The 20,658-nt window shown below is 35.5% G+C and overlaps 1 protein-coding gene across 2 annotated transcripts in view; it reads left to right on the top strand.

Annotated features, from left to right (window-relative positions):
- LOC145690332 (heat shock 70 kDa protein cognate 4-like) overlaps positions 1 to 20,658 on the top strand; it is a 77,288-nt gene that overhangs the window by 34,669 nt on the left and 21,961 nt on the right. For both annotated transcript variants that reach the window (XM_081765121.1, XM_081765120.1), the window contains exons 2-3: positions 1,163 to 1,377; positions 12,344 to 12,702. In XM_081765121.1, coding sequence (XP_081621247.1) covers positions 1,170 to 1,377; positions 12,344 to 12,702 — 567 coding nt within the window. In that variant the 5' untranslated portion in view covers positions 1,163 to 1,169. The remainder of the gene's footprint in view (positions 1 to 1,162; positions 1,378 to 12,343; positions 12,703 to 20,658) is intronic.

The following is a 20,658-nucleotide window of genomic DNA, read 5'->3' as shown; positions in this document are numbered from 1 at the left end:
ATGGTATAAAATAAAGAATTCAGCCCTTTTTCTTTCAATTTGGTACTATATTTCAACCCACTCCAGAGCTAGAACTGTGGCAACACCGATGAATGCTCACATACTAAATCTAAATAGCACAATCGTTGTACCATTCGTTTTTGTGTGTTCGCTTTCATTCGTTCTGGTTTAATCAGGGGTACCGGCTATGCTGAATATTTTTCAACATTTTATTATATCTAATCATAATGGGGACATGTTTAAGGCTGTACCACATTTACGTGAAAAGCAAATATAGACCCAAAAACAGATCATAACTAACACTAAAATTGAAAATTACACCCATTTACAGGAAATAGGAACATACACTCCTGATAATTCATACTAACTTATTAAATATATTAAATATATTAAAATTATATATTTTGGCGGCATAAAATTTCAAAATAGCGTCCATTATTCAAAATAGCGGGTATCCGTGTTACAGGGTGCAATTTTCGGACTTTTAACTATTAAAGTTGAAATTTTGAGGGTAAAAGCAGAAGACATTCTAAATTTGCTGTATAATTTTTTTGGGTTATCCAATATAAAATTTCAAAATGGCGGCCACTTTTCCAAAACAGCAGTGAATAGAACATTGTTGCAAGTTGTGACAATGACAATTTTGAAATGTAAATCATATTTTAACATTTTTACCCCAGACATTGAAATATTTCAAAAAAAATTAAACCCGAAAATACCCGAAAAAACCAACATGGGCCAAGATGGGTTGGTTTTCTTCAAAAATACCCGGGTTTTTTCAAACCTCGCTTTACTTAGCTGTGTTACGCGCCACACTGCAAACCGGCCGAGCAGGAAATTTGTTCACGTGTTCTTAAGTTTACACGCAAGATTCATCACAGTGAAAAACGTTCGTACCAGAACTTAACTTCACAGCAAGAATATTAGTATCATTTAATTGGAACACTATGCTCTAATTATTAGTTTTCTCTACTTTGTTACTAGTTATCATACTTTTTAAAATATAAATATTTTCCAAATTACCGAAAATGTTATAGTAAGCTGAGAAATTGCTGCGCAGATTTTAATTTCTTCAACAGTTTACTAACAAAAAATAAAATCTGAATAAAATGATGATATTTTTTATGTATAATTTATCATATGATGTGGTTTTCCTTATTAGGTACACAATGGCGGATTCTGAACCTGTAATAGGAATTGACCTGGGAACGACTTATTCCTGTGTTGCAATATTTGAGCATGGAAGAGTAGAAATTATAGCAAATGACCAGGGAAACCGAACTACGCCGAGCTATGTAGCATTCACAGATAGTGAGCGTTTGATAGGAGAAGCTGCCAAGAACCAAGCAGCAATAAATCCAGAAAACACTGTGTTTGGTAAGTATATTTTCTCTGGAACTTAATACCTTTTATGATAAATACATAATACGTAATATTGATTACTAATACTATGTAGTTGAGTTTTTATCCCGTATACTTACAGGATGTGTAATTGATTTTATTGATAGCTTATTCAGTGTGCACTCGTAAGAATTAGCACTTAACAATAAAGTCGATTTAAATGATCTGGGAAGTGAATTGTTGAGCACTTACATGATACAGGGTTAACATTAATGATTCGTTCATTTAGAAAAGGCTACATTTTCAAAAATATTACACATACTCACATGAAAGATATATGAAAAGAACCAGAAATTCATCACATTTATACATTCTCTACAGTGCTTCTTTGATGATACGACACACATCTAGACGATACTCGAGTTCATTCTATACATTTTGTAGCATAGGCCTGTCAATTTTCTGCACTGCAGCACTGATACGTTCTTTGAGCTCGACTAAGGATTGCGGTAGTAGGGGTACGTAAACAAGGTCCTTAACATACCACAGGAAGAAGTCGCAGAGTGTTAAATCAGGAGATTTGGGAGACAAGGGGAACAAAGCTAGGTCATTCTCAGCAATAAGCCCAATCCAGCCTTTGGCGTGGAAGACCCGGGTTCGATTCCCAGCGGGGGCTCATGTGATTCGGATTCCACATTAATCAGTAGGCTCACGTCTCATATAGCCTCGCTGCTGAAAGGGACGTTAAATTCAAAATCAACTCGACTCAACTCAACGCCCAATCCAGCGATGCGGGATATGCAAATGAGAAGGTGCCCCGTCTTGTGCTTCCTCCTCGTGCTGCCACCTGGAATACACAGTAAAAACTTCGCGAGTTTGTGGTTCTTTTCATATATCTTTCATGTGTGTACGTGTAATACTTTTTAAAACATAGCCAGGGGCGGACCAAGTGTTCGGGCAACCTGGGCGACTGCCCGGGGCGCAACAGTCAGGGGGCGTCAAAACGAGCCTCAAAAAGTAAATTTTATAACATGTTTTCTACTGACATTTTTGGTATATATTTTTGTAAAGTAGTGTCAATTACATAATCTTTTTCCATTCTATCATGAAACAAGAGAGTTTCATACTAGGGGGGACTGTATTGACAAATGGAGACATGGCATATAGAAGAGTGGATGGGGAGTTGGTATTGTTTATAGCGAGCCATGTTCTTGGTGAACTTTTCCCAGGCAATGAATGTTATTGGATTTTATATATGTTACGCTTTCAAAGTGGTAGTAGAGGGGTATACAACACTTCTGATTTCTTAGAAATGACATCGCTGCGTCAAACTGTCGGCCTTAGTTGAAAGTAGTGTCTAGGATATGTTATTGTTTCGTTATGTATAGCTCGTGTCAAATAATTCGTTTCGACAATGTTTGTGAAATCGAATATAGACCTACCAATCTGCAAAAATATAGGAGGAGTTAGAAAAAAATATCAGGACTACCTTTGAATCCTTTTTCCCGCCACGTAAAATATGTTCAACATATCTGAAATGTATTTATTGGTATTTTACGTTATTAGAATAGATTGTTACATAGTCGGATATATGGTAGAATGACTCCTGATGTTAATGATATAACAAAACAATTTACAATATAGCAATAATCATGTCACCATTAGTAGTATTCAATAACTGCTGTTCCATATTGCTTTTGTTTATACAATCGATACATAAATAATAATAGTAATAATAAAAAAACACAATGTAATTGGTACCATATGTATATTTTTAACTACTAAATATATCTATATCATGTATTTGAGTATTAATTTTTTCGTAGAGATGCAAGGACTCGGAAAAAAACCGTTTTTTTAAAACGGGTTTTTCTGCTTCGCTTTTTTGCTTGAGAAATTTTGGTCTTTTTCCAAAATTTTGCTTTAAATTGATAAAACATACTTTGTTTCGCTTCTCTACAGCACAAGAAGTCATTTGATTAGTGGTTGATGTAGATAATAATATAGAACCTCTAAAATAAACCATGAATTTCGAAAAGATTTTTTAAAATTCTTAACATATTTACATTATGAATTCCAAAGGATTAACCAATATATATATATAATAATTTTTTAACTTCTTATACACAAAAATAAGTATCTTTTTTTAAAAAGAAAGATACACAAATAACTAGCAAAATTGTATGTAGTATTTTTACTTCAAAATATCACACACCCTCTTTTTGAAACAAAAAATAAAACATGAGATAAATACATTTATATGATAATCTTAAAAGCTGCACATCAAGAGCTTGGTTTCGGGTGGTTCTGTACAGTCTTGAAATTTTTAAGTTTTTTTTTTTTTTTTTTTTTACTTTCATATACATTGTATGAATATTTCGAACAAATTTTTCGTTCATTGATCACATACGTAATAATGTTACCACCTATCAGGTGCTTGGAATCTGCAAAATCGGTAAAATTCTGAATTTTATAATGCGCTGACTGTTTCTTAAGCTTGTTCAGAATCGGGAAAGTACCAAATTTTCTGTTAATGGATCATATGCGTAATAGACTGTTAATCTGATTGTACGGTTTCCTAGACTTATAACCACCATCACGGTTTACCCAGTCCTGAAGGTTTCTGAATTTTTAACGACAGGAATTCAACATATCATTACAAAACTTAAAAAAAAAAAAGAAAAGAGAGAGAGAGAGAGAGAGAAAACTATGGAATACATTTAAGAAGAGTGGAAAGAATCAATCACTATTCCAATTCACAAGAAAGGCCACAAAACTGAATGTAATAATTATCGAGGTATTTCTCTTAACATTCTATTAACAAGATTGATTTCATACGCAGATGAAATTATTGGAGATTATCAGTGTGGATTTAGGGAAATCGATCAACTATCGACCAGATATTTACTATTCGATGAATACTGGAAAAGAAATGGGAATATATTACCCATTACATCAGCTGTTTATTGGTTTTAAAAAGGCTTACGGCTCGGATAGGAGGGAAACATTGTTACATTCTTACAGAATTCGGAATACCGAAAAAGCTAGTTAGATTAATTAAAATGTGTTTAAATGAATCCCAAAGTAAAGCGCGAGCAGAAAAAATCTTGTTTATGAGCTTCCACGTCGAGAATGGCCTGAAACAAGGAGATGCGTTATCGCCATTATTGTTCAGCTTTGTTTCGGAGTACGCTATAAGGAAAATTAAAGATAGCAACCAAGCCGTAGAGCTGAATTGTATTCACAAGGTTACGGCGTATGCTGACGATGTAAATTTAATAGGGCATAATAGGAGAATAATAAAAAGAAATGCAGAGTCCTTATTAAACGCTTGCAGCGACATTGGTTTAGAAGTAAATGCAGAGAAAACTAAATACACGGAAGTTCACCGGGATCGTAATATGGCAAATTATGAATGCGTTAAAATATCAAATAATACTTTTGACAAAGTGGATACTTTCAAATATTTGGGATCAATATCACCAGACCAAAATCATATCCACAAAGAAATTAAATGTCGACTGAAATTAGGAAATGTGTGTTATTATTCAGTTCAAAGTATTTTGTCGTCACGAATTCTGTCGAGGAATTTAAAGATTAAAATATATAAAACGATAATAATCATGCTTGTTGTGTTTTATGGTTGTGAAACATGGTCGCTTGAGGGAAGAACGCAGACTGAAAGTATTTGAAAATAAAATCCTGAGACGAATATTCGGACCCAAGAGGAACGGGAATGGGAAAACTTCATAACGAAGAACTGCATAATTTGTACGGTTTACCAAACATCGTTACGGTCATGAAGTCTAGGAGACTCAGGTGGGCAGGTCATGCAGCCAGAATGGAAGAAGCTAGGAACGCTTTCAAACTTTTAACTGGAAATCCAATCGGAAAACATCCATTAGGAAGACTTAGGCGCAGATAGGAAGACAATATTAAGATGGATTTCGCAGAAATAGGAATACAAAGTAAAAACTGGATCCAGTTGGCTAAGGATTGAAGTCAGTGGAGAGCTTTTGTGAACGCGGCATTGAACCATCGGATTCATAGGCCATAGAGAGAGAATATACATATTTAAGTTAAGCACAACTGCACAACAACCATGAGTGAGTGGTTAGCTTTTGCGCTTATGTCGGGAAGTCCGGGATTCAACCCCGCATTCGACCATTTTGACAAATTTTTTTCTTAATTGTATCTGTGAATGTAGAGATAATGCGTGTACTGTGAGTTCTGGCCGATTTCCTTTCTTATCGTTTTTAAATCGTTGTTATTACTAATTACCAGCAGTGACGGATTTGCGAAGGGGGTTAGGGTAGGGATGTTTTACGGGTGAAGCTTGTACCCCGAAATTACAGAATTTCTAAAACAAACGAAATATTTGTTATTATGCCTTTACTCATAAACTTTAAGCTCTTTTCAAATAAAAATTAGGTATTGTTAGAAAAACTACATATTAATAAGAAAAACCCCTCCCAAAATACTTTTCTAAATCCGCCACTGATTATCAGTATAAAATGGTCTTCAAGGTTGTATCCGGAAGGTTATTGCTGAATATACAAACAAAACGAAATATTAGTTATGCTTGTACTCATAAACTCCCAAATAAAAATTAGGAAATTTTAGAAAAAAAAAACAAACACTAAGCAGAGAAACACCTCCCAAAATACTTTTCTGAACCCGCTACTGATTATTTGTATAAAATGATATTCAAGTTTGTATCCGGAAGATTATTGCTAATAAATCATTGCACAGCTACCGTATAAAAAGAATGTGTAAGTACGCTTTGATAGATATACTGACAAACGTACGCTCTGACGGATATATTCAAAAACAAAAGTTTAACTTATGTGCTAAAAGCTAGAGTAGGCCTTTTAATCTCTAGGAAATGAAACACGGATGACTAAAAAGAAATTATGTAGAAAAGAAAAAATGTCGATAACTCAGAAGTTAAAATAAAGTTAAATAATTATCTTCTACAGTTGCCCTCAAATACTACGTACTTTATGTTTACTTTAATTCATAAAACATTAAATATAAACTAATTATTTGTTGAGCAAAACTATATATTTTTTCATTAAAATTCAACACGTATTACAGTTTCGCCAACTAACTCTTTGGCTTAATCAGTGATAGAGGATGTGATACGTGTTGAATTTTAATGAAAAAAAAAATATAGTTTTGCTCAGCAAATAATTAGTTTATATTTAATTATAACAAAGCAAAGCTTCTATTTATGGGAAATATCATAAAACATGTGTTCCATCCATCATGATGGTGAATTCCAGATCGAAATATAGCATTTAGGTCATGAAATCTTATTTAACTTTAGAGTATACTATAAGCAGCCCTGCCCACGGCGAGCAGATAGTGGAAACTCTCCTCGTGAACGCTCACGAGCATTCTACGAGCAAATACCATTGTTCGTGCTTCGTGGATCTTCGGGTTTTGTCCTTAGAGGAGCGGAAGTGTTGTCAACCTTGGCGGTAATCACTAGCTTACCAAAAAAAAAAGTATGTATGGTAACTGATTGCCATTTAGTGTAAAGTGTTTTTTTACAATGTGGTAACCGTTAACTATAGACAATACAAACTTGTAACAGCAATCAAATGATAAACTATGTACGTTCCTTTTCTTCTTTTTTCTTTCCTTTTGTTAAAGAGGGATGTGGGTTTGTTATATCCGAGTGTGGGTTTGTTATATTATGTTGTTTCGCTTTTTAGGAAAAGAGATAATCTGTTGATAAGAAAAAACTGTAGCACTTGTTTGTAATTATCTAAGTATATCTCCAGAAAATTAGCTTATGCATGTATGTGTGTACGAATAGGCTTAGCAAGGGGTTGGTTGTGGAGATTAGAAGCCACTATTACACTATCAATAGGAAGAATAGTATTTCTTACTCCACTTTTAAAGTTACTTTGATCGCAAAGAATCAAACAAAATATTAAGAGAGCCAAAGAGATTTTCCATTTTTAAGTGTGACCGTTAGTGACTGCAATTAGTTTTTTTTTTTTTTTTTTTTTTTTTAACAATGAGTGTCTTTTTAATAAGGAAAAATGTATTGTCCCTGGCTGGTTGCTTGCCGGTGGCTTGTTAAAAGTGAAAAAGAATGTTAAATCATTTCAACGACTGAAGCTACACGCTTGTCTTTCTTCGATAAGTTACTGACTGATTTTGAAAGTCGCAATGTTGTAGGCCTACTGTAATAGCGTAGGCCTACTGTAATAGCGTAGGTCTACTGTAATAGCGTAAATTCGAAAGGAAACGTTCCAACTGAATGATACGAACAATTATTCCCAATGTCTTGAACATGAAACGTGGGTTGCACGGATAACGCTTAAAGTAGGCTGGACTGCACTGGAATTTCCTTCCGGAAAATTAGTGTTTGGTCGAAACTCGGTTCTTCTGTGTAATTGTCTCTTAACAACATTTGAACATTTCTTTTAGATAATAATAACTAACTAACTCTATGGTCTATGGAACCCGAAGGTTCAATGCCGCGTTTACAAAATATTTCCACTAACTTATGTCCTTAGCCAACTGGATCCAGTTTCTACTCTGTACTCTTATTTCTGCAAGATCTATCTTAATATTGTCTTCCCATCTACGCCTAGGTCTTCCTAGTGGTCTTCTTCCAATTGGGTTTTCAGTTAAAATTATGAAAGCGTTTCTAATTTCTTCCATTCTGGCTACATGGCCTGCCCACCTGAGCCTTCTACACTTCATAACCCTAATAATGTTAGGTGAGCAGTATAAACTATGCAATTCCTCGTTATGAATTTCCTCCAATCCCCATTTTCATCCCTCTTTGGTCCGAATAATAATAATAATAATAATAATAATAATAATAATAATAATAATAATAATAATAATAATAATAATAATAATAATAATAATAATAATAATAATAATGCGTATTATTATTATTATTATTATTATTATTATTATTATTATTATTATTATTATTATTATTATTATTATTATTATTATTATTATTTTCAACCTCCCGTCGTTCTCCTATCAATCTAGCAACGAAAGGCGTTTACAACTTAGCAAATGTGAAGCGAATGACAAATTACAGACCGAGTGCTAATGTAATACAACGTCACGAATTGTGTAAGCAAGCTAAAAAGGTCTGAAACAATTCGTTTCCGATTTTTGCAGTCGTTTTTACGTCTGTAAGATGACATGTTTAATATTAGTTTCTTTCTTTCTTTCTTTCTTGTTCATTTGTTAGTTACTTCAACGCTAACTGTAACCTCTATCATGCGTCTTCCTCAACCAAAAAACGTACCAATTTTATTTCCTGCAGTGTTTTCGCGTCACTGCTTTCGAAATGGGGAGGGGGAGAGCACACCTGCACATTTCACGCTTGCGTCTGCTCAATGCTTATCATCGTGCGAATTTCTGGCCAGGCTTGGTCATAGGTTTTTTGCCATCATGTGTGGTTGGCAACACTTATCGGATGCAGTGGAAGAAGCGAAGCTAGCAGCACCTGTGCTCACCTGTTCTTATCTTCGCTCGTGCCCGCTCACGCTTTGGCTCCGGGAGCCAATTCATGGACAGGCCTGCTATAAGGAAGCTATTTAAATAGAAAAATCATGAAAATGAAAAAAGCCAAAATTTCCAAAATTGTCGTTTTTTCCCCAAAAAAGCCGTCATTTTATGTGCAAAAAACCATCGATTCAAAAAAGCCGACTTTTTTTGCATCTCTATTTTTTGGTTTTGAAAAATAGTATTAAAATATTAAAATCAGTGTAGTAAAATGTAAAATATAGGCTAGGACTAGAGGGCGCTAAAAAGTCACCTTGCCCGGATGAAAATTTTCCCTTGGTGCGCCCCCGAATACAGCCTTTTCAAAACGAATGAGTCATTTATGCTAACCCAGCCCACTGATTTATATGGGAAATTATTTTTCTCTGTGAAGTGAAATGGAGTTGAGTTGATTGTGAGTTCAACGTCCCTTTCAGCAGCGAGGCTATATGAAACGGGACCTACTGATTAACGTAGAATCCGAACTACATGAGTTCCCGCCGAGAATCGAACCTGGGTTTCCCACGCCAAAGGCGCGTATGCTAACCGCGTAGCCACGAAGGAGCTTAAAGAAGTGAAATGGAATTGAAATGTTAATAGTGATTTTGTTAATTTGTCTTTCGGTTAAGTATCATTTGTTAAATATTAAAATTATCTCACAATATTTATTTTTCATGAACTAACGAACATTCCTTTTTTTTTTAAAAAAAGAGTTAAATCAAAACATTAAATTTCCAGCTTAACTTGAAAGAAATTAGAAAGAAAAAAATATACCATATAAATCGATGGACTGTCTAACACAAATATGGTACTCTGGAATGCCTGGAGCAATTACAACCAGACTTGGTAGACGTATGACTTAAAATATTAAAAAAAAAAAAAAAAAAATGGGAGTAAGACATCCAAGAGTGGAAGTTTTAAGGGGTGACACATAAAAATAGCAATAAACGATCGATATTAGAATGCAATCCATATTTGTCGGAGTTCTCTGAAGTGAATACTGATGCTGATTATGTTGATTACGTTCAGCCCCATCAACAGAAGGGAGGGGGAGGAGGGGAAAATTATGATGTCAAAAATGACTGAGATTAAGTCTTGAATTCATAGATTTCGGAGTCGGGAAAACGGCTGACCCGTTTCAGATATCTTCTGGAACGAGTTTTTTTGATCATATGAGTTTGATTAAAAGGCGTATTCTGTGAGAGTAGGGTGTTTTAAAACTTACGCAAAGGTCATAGTACGTACCTTCTCTATTTTTATCATTACATGTTCTGTGAGATGCTTAACCTAAGGGGAAAGGGGGATTTAAATATTTTCAAAAACCTATCCTTCCCGTGGAAGAACTGATATGTCAGCTAATCTTCTTTGTACAACAATGGATGAATATGTGTATGTCCAGCATAATTCTGCAATGCCTGGAGCAATTACGACCCAATGTGGTACACGTATTACTTATAGTCTGAAAAATCGTATTATGGGGGTAAGACCCCCTAAGCATCTAGATTGGAGAGTGGGAAGGAAGACATAAAAATGATTTAAGTCTATCAATATTAGTGTCAAATCCATTGTTTTTCGGGTCTATGAGGTGATTAGTGACAGTTTCGTGCCGTCGACCTTTAAGTTCGGCGCACAGTCGGGGTAAGACCCACACACAATAATATCAATGTAGGTATCATCACAAGCAGAAAGACAAAATTCACTTGTCACATATTCTTTCGGGGAAATCTTAAACCTCTGAATGCCTTCAATATACATTTTATGGCAAACTGAAATTTCACGGGAAGTTTCATGACAACCGAAATAAGTTATCCAATTAACTCGACATTCAGCAGTTTTTAACATGATGTTTGTGATTGAAATTTCACGATACGGTTCATGATTTTTTTTTTTTTTTCAAAGAGCTCGAGTGCAGTCGTATCATATAACTAGTGCTTTTCAAGAAAAGTTTCAAGACTTTGATTCCACTTAATGGATTTGAGAAACAATGGAGTATACACTTATTGTTTCTAACACACAAGTTGCGCTTATTTTTTTGTCCAATTCTCACTATCACAGTACATGATCATTACTTGATTAAAATAAACATTTAAATTGATTAAAGGAAAATTAATCAATCTATGAAAATAAAAAAAAATAGTGTAGGTTCACTATATGTCCGCATATTTCCCATAGCCTTTCTCAAACAATATTTTCACTAAAGTAGGTCTGTAGTCAAAGTCCTATACAAGATCCCGGAAATGTTCGATGAAGTTCCACATAATTACAAACTGATATCCGTGCTTTCTTCTATATATTTCTAATAATTCCTCACGCACTTCAGCTTTTATTGTTGTATCTATCGCTTTTCGTTCAAGAGATTCCGTATCCCAAAAAATAAAGTCATACTTCATTGACTAGCATCCCCAAAACCACAAACGAAGCAAATATATCCGTCGTTCGGTTTCCAGTACACTAGACAGTCTTAGTACAATCCAATAATGAACATTCAACTGCACACTCACTCAGTAAATTCAAAAATTCTTCCAGTTCCCAGTTCTGAACCGGGGAATTACTGTTGGTGAGGGTGTCTGGGATATTTTTCTATTTCATGATTTGTATCTCGCCCTCTTCTTTCCTCAAAAAATTAGATATCGGGAAAAACTGCTCCAGGTACCAGAGGATGCTTGCTTATCGCTAGCGAAGATAAATCCTGTATCCCCGGAAAAAATTCTGTTTCAAATAGCTGCGATTCAGTTTCTTCCAATTTGGGTGGAGAAAACTATGTTCCGTTAGCGGAGGTTGCATACTCGCCATCGGCAAGGCTGAAGACTGTTTCCGACAAAGATATTATGGGTTGTCTCCCACACTCTCAATTCACAAATTATTTTTTCGCCATTGACTTGTCTTAATCATAGGTTCCCCTTAATCTGAGAGACATAATCGTAGGACGTTAAACTGAAATATTTCATATTTTGTGTGTGTCTATGTACGTATTTTCCAGTATTCATCTGGAACGCTGGAGCAAATTAAACCGAATTTACAATGTAAGAAAACATGCTGTGGGAGTGAGAGACTTTAATCATTCCTAGGGGTGCATGTGGGAAGGGTTGACATATAAACATAATCGAAAACGATAGATAGTAATGTCGAATCCATAGTTGACTGGGTCGCTGAAATGAATAGTTACACACCCGATGCCATTCAAGTATAGGTTCAGCCCGCAGGGTAAATACCTCTAGGGGGGATGGTAAAGGACTGACGTCTAAACAAAACCGTAAACGACCGATGTTAGTGTGGAATATATAGTTTTCGTTATATGCTGTTAACTACGAGATTCTACCTACTCCTGTTAAGTAGTAGGAGGAGTAAGTTAAATATTGCAATCATCCATCGTACATTGCAATTTAGAGTTTATATAAAGGATAAATATTCATTATACATTTTAACAAACTATCATAGAGTATTACTCTTATGGTTATGTTTATACTTCCAGATGCTAAGCGACTAATTGGAAGAAAATATACAGACCCATCAGTCCAAGAAGACATTATACATTGGCCGTTTAAGGTTGTGCCGTGTAACGAGGGCACAAATATCGAAGTCAAATATAAGAATCAAACCAGACAATTTTATCCTGCAGAAATTAGCGCAATGGTGCTCGAGAAAATGAAGGAGACGGCCGAAGCCTATCTAGGGAAAAATGTTCACAAAGCAGTTGTTACTGTTCCTGCCTATTTCAACGATGCCCAAAGATCTGCAACTCAAATGACGGGGAAATTATGTGGTCTTCACATCCTACAGATCATAAACGAACCTACTGCAGCTGCCATCGCTTATGGATTTGATAAAAAGGTAAAGTTTCAGTAGATAATAAGAAATATGTATATATAGGTGGTTATCAAAATAATAGGAACCTTATGTAGTTTGCAGTAGAAGTCTGAGTTTGTAACACTGAGAATGCATATGCTCCACCTGGCTGTTGCTAGTGATGTGTTAGTTGATCTGTGTTGTCCGTCACGCAGGCTAGAACAAAGTCGTGTTGAAACAGACGGCAAACGGTGGTGATGTTCTGTTTCAAAAGGTGAAATTGTGGGTGCGTGGTTAGTTAACATCAGTATGTCTAAGATACTCAAGAATAGCATCCAAAGTAATTACTGCCTACGGTAAAACATCGGCAAGAAGTAATAGTGGACTCTAAAAGATACCTTAATGATAGGAATTGCCGACCTTTTAAGAGCATTGTCACCTGGGACTGTAGAGTGAATGCGGCAGACGAAGCTGTTAAACTCAATAAATATCTAAACACCTATTGCGACAATCACGATCTGATGTGAATTGCTTAGTTTGAACAACCAAGGTCGGGATGCAATATAAAAACCGCTGATAATTCCCAGCAACACTTTAGTGCGACAAAATGGTATGTAGAGTACAAACTGACAGAGTGGGCTACCGATTTGATTGGAAACGCATAATATGGTCCAATAAGTTCTCTTACACCTTGTTTGCAACAACAGGTCATATTTTCATATGGCGGCTATTGAAAGATCCTAATTCTCCGATCTTGTTCCTCTACCGTGAAACATGGCTGTGGCTTCTCTAGTATTCCATAAATCCTGAGATTTAAGTTCACGACATTCATTACTGCCAGTGACTGTGTGGACACGTTACTGCTAATGACCGTGTTACCTGCTAATGGCTTCTTGTTTTCCAGGATGACAATACACCAATTCACAGTGCTGAAGCTCTTGAAGTGTGGTTTCATAAACAACTGAATGAACTACAACACCCTCTGCGCCCAGACCTCAACATTTTATGGAAGTGAATACTACACTACATGAAGAATGATACAATATTACTCTGTAGACCATCCATGGCCTACATACCTCAGTTGTACAACGAATCAGAGCTGTTCTTGAGGCGATCGATTGCCCGCCCATGCCGTATTTATCATTAAGTTGCATTTTCTGCAGGCGTTTATATCATTTTGATAACCACCTGTATGTCTGTGACTGTCTTTAGAAAAGTCAATTAGTATTAACTTGGTTTTCAATTATTTTAAGAATGTGTTCTTGATCGCTTCAGGCGAGCGGTAGCTCAATGGTATAGCGTTTACTTCTAATGCAGTCTTACCTGATTCTGTTGTTGGTCATGTATTAGTGGTGGACAACATTGTATTCACGTGTTTTATCTGCGTTTTGCCACTTCCTTCCACTACCTTTATCCCCTCAAAATTGCTTATCGTCCGCCTCCCCTACTAAAAAGGCATAATGGATTATGTTAAACTAACAATTTCATTTTTCTATTTGAGTATACATATTTTTCTTATAATGGCTTTAAATATTCAGAATCAATTCCCACAATTAAAATAAAATAAAAACTTTCTTAAAAATAATTAACTCAGTAGCTGGGCATAAACTACGGTCTATAAATCACACAACCACTTTCAATAGCGGGGAAATCGGTTCTGGCCATCCATTCCCTGCCGAATTAAAAACCAATGCCTCTGCCCATGCTAATCAAGTTTCGTAACTTGAGAAGGCGTTATTGCGATCACTGATCACACTATAAATATCATCCATGTACCACATTGTTTTTAGTGTTGATTTTATAGGTGCCACTTGATAGTTCATTCTGATTTTGCTAATAAACGGAAAATGGATTAATAGTTTCACCTAGTGCGTACGCAAGCAGAATCAGGGTTATAAATCCAATCTTGAGCAAGATAATATGCAACAATAAACATTTACCATATTGAAATTTATATACAAACACCTGAAATTATGTGAACTTTGGAGCTTGACCTCCTTTGACGACCTTCTGCGTACGCCAGTGTTTTCATCACAGTTGCCCACAATTGTCATGTAGTAGGGAGGACTTGATTTCAAATTTACATCTCATTTAAGTAGGCGCTTGTATATTATTCATTATAGCTTTGGAAATATTCGACAGTATTAATAAAACTGACCAAAGTACTAAATACAAGGATAAGTAAATAATTATCCGCAATTTTGAAATAACTCTTCTTACATTGTTCAGAACTCTGTCCTCATTTTTAATGTTATAATGTTGTGGTCATGCTATGAAAGTCTGATCCTAATTCCTCTATTTTTCTTCCTTTGGTTGCAGATAGATCATGGACACTCCCTTAGAAGTTTGCACCAAAGAGGAACAACTAGCAGTAATCCGGTATTTGTTGTTGGAAGGTGTATTAGGAACCATGACTAATTTCCAGACGATGTGCCACTTCATTAATAGTCACTCGTTTGTCTAGCAGAACCATGTCACGTGTACGCTCAATGGGCGACCATTTTGGAATATTTCAATCCATTCGTGGACACTCTGTTGCGGCAAGACACTGTTCCCGTATTGTGGCGAAAATCTTTGATGAATTACGGCCCCTGATACACCTTTGGAGCATAAAAACCGGATCACTGCTCGTTGTTCCTCTTTGGTGCAAACTTCTATGCACATGCAGCGGCCATGATCTATTTGTAACAAAGCAAGACAAATGAAGGAATTTGGATCAAACTTTCATAGCATGACCACAACAGCATAAGAATAAAATAAACGAGGACACAGATCAGTATGAACAATGTACGAAAAGTTATGTCACAATTACGGATAATTTTTGACTTACCGTCGTATATGTATTAATAACACTTATGTAACAGTTTCGGCAATGTGCCATCGCGTTTGTTACATTGTCGAAACTATTACACGAGTGTTAATACTATATTTCACAGATGTTATTAATATAGAAGGGGATTGATTGAAACTTTTCAACAACCTTTTATAACAGAACAATTCAAGCAGTAACGGGTACAAAGCTATCCATTATAATTCATACCAGCGGTAGGTTAGATGCCTACTACCAGGGTTGGCCAAAACCATGGTTTTTATTGAAAAAAAAAAACAAAAAAACTTTTTTTTTGTTTAAACCAGTTTTTTTTTTGGTTTAAACCAGGTTTATTTCGTTTAAATAATTTGCTCTATATATTCATATCATATATGGACAGAAATAAGTTTGTTTCGCCTTGGTGTTATTATGCAACAGCCGGGTTATGCTGGAAGGGGTTAAGCTTAAAGCGGAATAAAAACTCCTTCTCGAGTTACATCCGAGAGAAATTATCCTCCATTTGCACTCGGAACCAGGACTAATTGGCCACAAATGCGATACGTCTGCCGACTCACTCACGAAGGAATCCTGATAAAAATACGTTGTACTGATCTTTACATCTTCTTAATATAGCTGTCAAGAGTCATTTCAGAAGGACAAAAAGATAAACAGTTGCACAAGTGAAACCATTATACTGAATTACATATGGACAATTTCAAAGTACTACGGAGTACAGAAGAACTAATTTAATTCAAGTTAGTTAACAACGACTTTTATTGGTCCAAATTAAAGAAATACAACGACTTAATTTGCATATCACAAAGATACGAATTATTTGAGTCCACTTTGGCTCAGACTCATTTATACATAAATGGATATCGAAGATACTTCTCACTTCACTAAATGCCTCTCGTGGGATCTGTATGACCCTTCCCCCCACACACACAAAGTACAGCACTTCGATGTATTTTATCAATAGTAAACATTGAAACAAAACAATATTTAGAATGTTTCTTTGATTGCAATTACATAACAATAATAACTACAAAAAAATCACAAAACAAACATTTATAAACTTACATAAAAAAGTTGCTTTTGTAGGGTAATCTTTTTGAATAATGAATGGGAAATTTAGGTCTGAATATAATACGAATAATATACGGGAGTGAAACGTGATAACCCATAAATATGTGTTCATCAAGATTTTACAAACACTTACACTTTTACGAACATTTTCGTTTTTTGGTTTAAACCAGCCAACCCTGCTACTACTACTGCAATTAGAGTACTACTGCAATTTTTTGCAAAACAATCTGCGAGCAGCTGTAAGACGAAAACGACGTCACTTCCTGACGAACCCACCCATCATTCAGCATGACAATGCAAGGGCACATTCAGCAGGTGCGGTCACTGATTTGTTGCATCGTTGGGACTGGGAAGTGCTGTATTACCTCCCCCCCCCATATTCTCCAGATTTAAGTCTGCGGTACGACCTCTTCCCAAAGATGAAGGAACCACTTCGTGGGATACGCTTCCGTACAGTTGATAATCTTCTCCGGGCGACCGATCGCTCCATCCGCACTATCCAGAGATTAGGGACTGCCAACGGCATCCAGCGGTTTCCACATCGCTGAGAACGCCTGAGTCACAATGCTGGTGATTATATCGAGGGTCTGTAAAACTTCGAACCTTGTAAGTACTCTACTTCTGAAGATATATCGTTGTTACCATTACTAAAAATCCAACCCTTGTATATTTAAATGTACCTTTTTTCCCTTTCTAAAATTATTTTTATTTTGTTCTATTTATCTCGTACAAAATAGAATTCTGTCCATCAATCGAATCAAAAGCACATACATGAAAGAAACAAATATATAGTCAAAGTGTCTAGACTTTGTTAGTCATTTGTCTTTCATTGATCTTTCTTAGTTTGGTTTTTCCTTATATTTTTGATATCTTTCTATTTCTTTTCTGCTTTTCCTTTGGTTCTCATCTTTCAGATATTTCTGTTTCTGGTTTCTCTTTATAATTTATCAGTGTGGTTTCTTCCCGTATGAATGGGTATTCTCATACACATTATGTAAAGCTTACTTCCTCTTTGGTTTTCACGGGGGCCGCATTGGCTCAGTGGTAGAGCGTTCACCTCTCGTGCGTAAGGTCCATGGTTCGCGATTCCAGCTCGAAGCAAGTGAGCTTTCTGGTGGACAAACAGCGTGTGCGTGGGTTTTTTCGGTGTTCTCCCGTTTCTTCCTACTTTCTTCATTCCACTTTTATTCATTTCTCATCATCACCGTCTCCTTTAGTCTAGCCGGCATATCCGTAAGACGTAAAACTAAAAGATTTCACTCCATTTTTCTTTGGTTTTTACTTGTTTCTGTTTAAGTTAACTGCTTTAAAAACATATTTACACTATTCACGTTTTACTTCAAGATTATTCACTATATTTTGCCCGTAGGTTTTCACCTTCTATTTTTTTTTTTTTTTTAAATATTTTATTATTTTGCTGCCACCATTTACACATTTAACGCTGTTACTTGTTATGCTTTTCACACATTGTCATTATACATTTTTAACTAATTTCCTATTTGCTTTTGGTTTTTCACCAAATTATTGGAAAGATTTACAACCACTTTTTATCTCTCACACATAAACCCAAAACTAAGCGTTATTGATCTTAAAATACACACACTGAATTCAAACAAAGTACTATTTACTACACAAACACTAATATTAACACTTAAAGAGAAAGTATTCATCCGGTTCTTAGTTATTATCAGAATTGTTTTAATTTTATTCTGAAACTTGCTTTTTATTGAATTTTCTTAGTAGCCAATTTTAAATTTGTGTATACTTTTCCCTTTTGTATCATGCTCTTCTAAATATATGGTTAAATATTTTTCCAAGTCCGTCAATATTTTCTGGGTGTTAGAGTAGGGAAGGAAATGACAGGAGAGTGCAATCGGAAGAAGAGTTCGACAGGTATATTGTATCTCTCCAACATTATTTAATATCTATCTAAAAGAAACTGAAAAAGAGCCTATATAATGAAGACGGCATTTCGGTAGGAGGTACAATGATTAGGTGTATACGATTTGCACATGATATGGCGCTTATCACAGAATCTGAAAAGAAAATTAATAACCCGTTAGGAAACTTGAGGAAGTGTTGTGAAGAATAGGGGATGACAATAAATGTTAGAAAGATAAAAGCCCTAGTGATTGGAAAGAAACGGCCGCTGTCAAATGTAGAAATAAGAAGATAGAATATAGAACAGGTGACTTAAGTTTTCGGCACCTGAATAGTATCATTAGTGACAATATGAAGTGTGAACGTGAAATAAAGGCAAGGATAGGAATGGCGAAAGAAGCGTTTAGCAGAAAGAAAAGTCTGTTTTGTGGATCTTCGAATAGAGTTGAGAAGAACTTATGTAATGCTTTACATGCAGTATTGTACTGTATCATACAGAAACATGAACATTACACAAAAGTGATTAAAAACGACTGGAAGCTTTCGAAATGTGGGAATGGAGAGAATTAGCTGGTTCGAGCAGAAAGGAAATTGATGTGTGTTAGAAATTGTGAGGAAGAAAATACAATTTTAGATGTAATGGAAAAGAGGAAGATAAACTGGTTGAGACATTGGGTAAAAGGTACTGCATCATGAGGGACTTATTAGAGCGTATGGTGGTAAGAAAAAGAGTGAGGAGGCGAAGGAAGCTACAGTTGATGGACGGCATCAGAATAGAAAAACCGTACGTGAAAACGAAGAAGTTAGCTGAAACCCGTGAAGTTTGGAATTACAGTACTTTATAAGCTATAAGTGTAACAAGTTTTGTTGGAATTCCTCCAGGCGTTCCAGAGCTATGCTGGAACATTTATACATATAATATGAGAAGTTGTTATTCATTGTATTGATTATCTTAGTAGACTCTTGTCTTAAACTTTAAATTCATATTTACGTACTACTAATTCTATTGATTATAACATCTATTGCTATGTATGGCTTAAGACAAAAAAAAAAAAATAGTATTATTATTATTACTCATCTACACACACAAAACGCATCTATATTGACTATCTCGCGCAGTGAAATTGAGGAGGAAAGATCAAACGTCTCTCCTTGGCGACAATATAACATTCCACGATCATACCCGTTAGGCTAAGGGAGACGATGGTTGAGGCAATAAATGATTATGGGAAAATTGGTGGAATGAGAAAGTGGAAGAAAACGGGAGTACCACGAGAAAACGCACGATCACGTCACGATGTTGTCCACCACAAACTTATTTGGCCTGAGATTGAACCAGGGACCCCACGCACCAGAGGTAAGCGCTCTACCACTGAGCCACGTGACCCCCAAGTAGACTACTGAAAACGACTTTATACAAATAAGTCATCGAGTCTAAAAATTCAAAAAAGTGTTAGTGTAGGAACTTCGGTCGTGTCTAAGGTACACACAAGATACTGACTGGTATGAGCTGAATACAGAATGAAATGAACCTAATGAGACGAAGACAATGAGTTCGAAGACGAGTACCTCAATTTATATGATTGAAACGGAAGGTAAGTGTGTGCCACTAACGAATTTCGGTGCATACGTTGCTATAGAGACAACAAATGAAACTGAGAATCTTGGGCATCTACTATTGCAATATCATGCGGCCAATATTTTTTAGTTTGTAAACTGTCGTAAGATGTGCTTTCTTTATTCCAGCTATATCAATATTACTTCCTCTTAGAAGCCATATTCCCGTCTCGGGTAAACAGTAGTAGGTTAGCACTCAGAAACAAATAGAAATTATTTCAATTGGTCTAACTTAAAACTATTTGACTCCGGGTAACGTTATTTCAAGTGATACCCAGTATTATTTATTTTTTAGGCGTAAGACATATAAATAATTTTCATCTGCATTTTAAGTTATTCTCATTAAGTTCATAATCGTCACGAATATCACCACAAGATAAGTGCCAGAATCAATTTAAAACTTACTCCGATCAAGAGTAGAATTCCACAATACATTACATCTCAACGTTTAGAACACAATCCTGACCGGCGCATATAAGGATACAGTGTATATGCTGGTTTATTGAAGATCTGCGATTCCATTAAAATTGAAACTTACGATCTGTTTTAAAATATATTTACGTAGCAATGTTGTTAATATCGCTGATATGAATGTGTGTATGAATCTG

The sequence above is a fragment of the Thermobia domestica genome, chromosome 7 (assembly GCF_964235325.1).
Source record: "Thermobia domestica chromosome 7, izTheDome1.hap1.1, whole genome shotgun sequence".
NCBI lineage: Eukaryota > Metazoa > Arthropoda > Insecta > Zygentoma > Lepismatidae > Thermobia > Thermobia domestica.
This window is presented reverse-complemented; position numbering and strand designations above follow the sequence as displayed.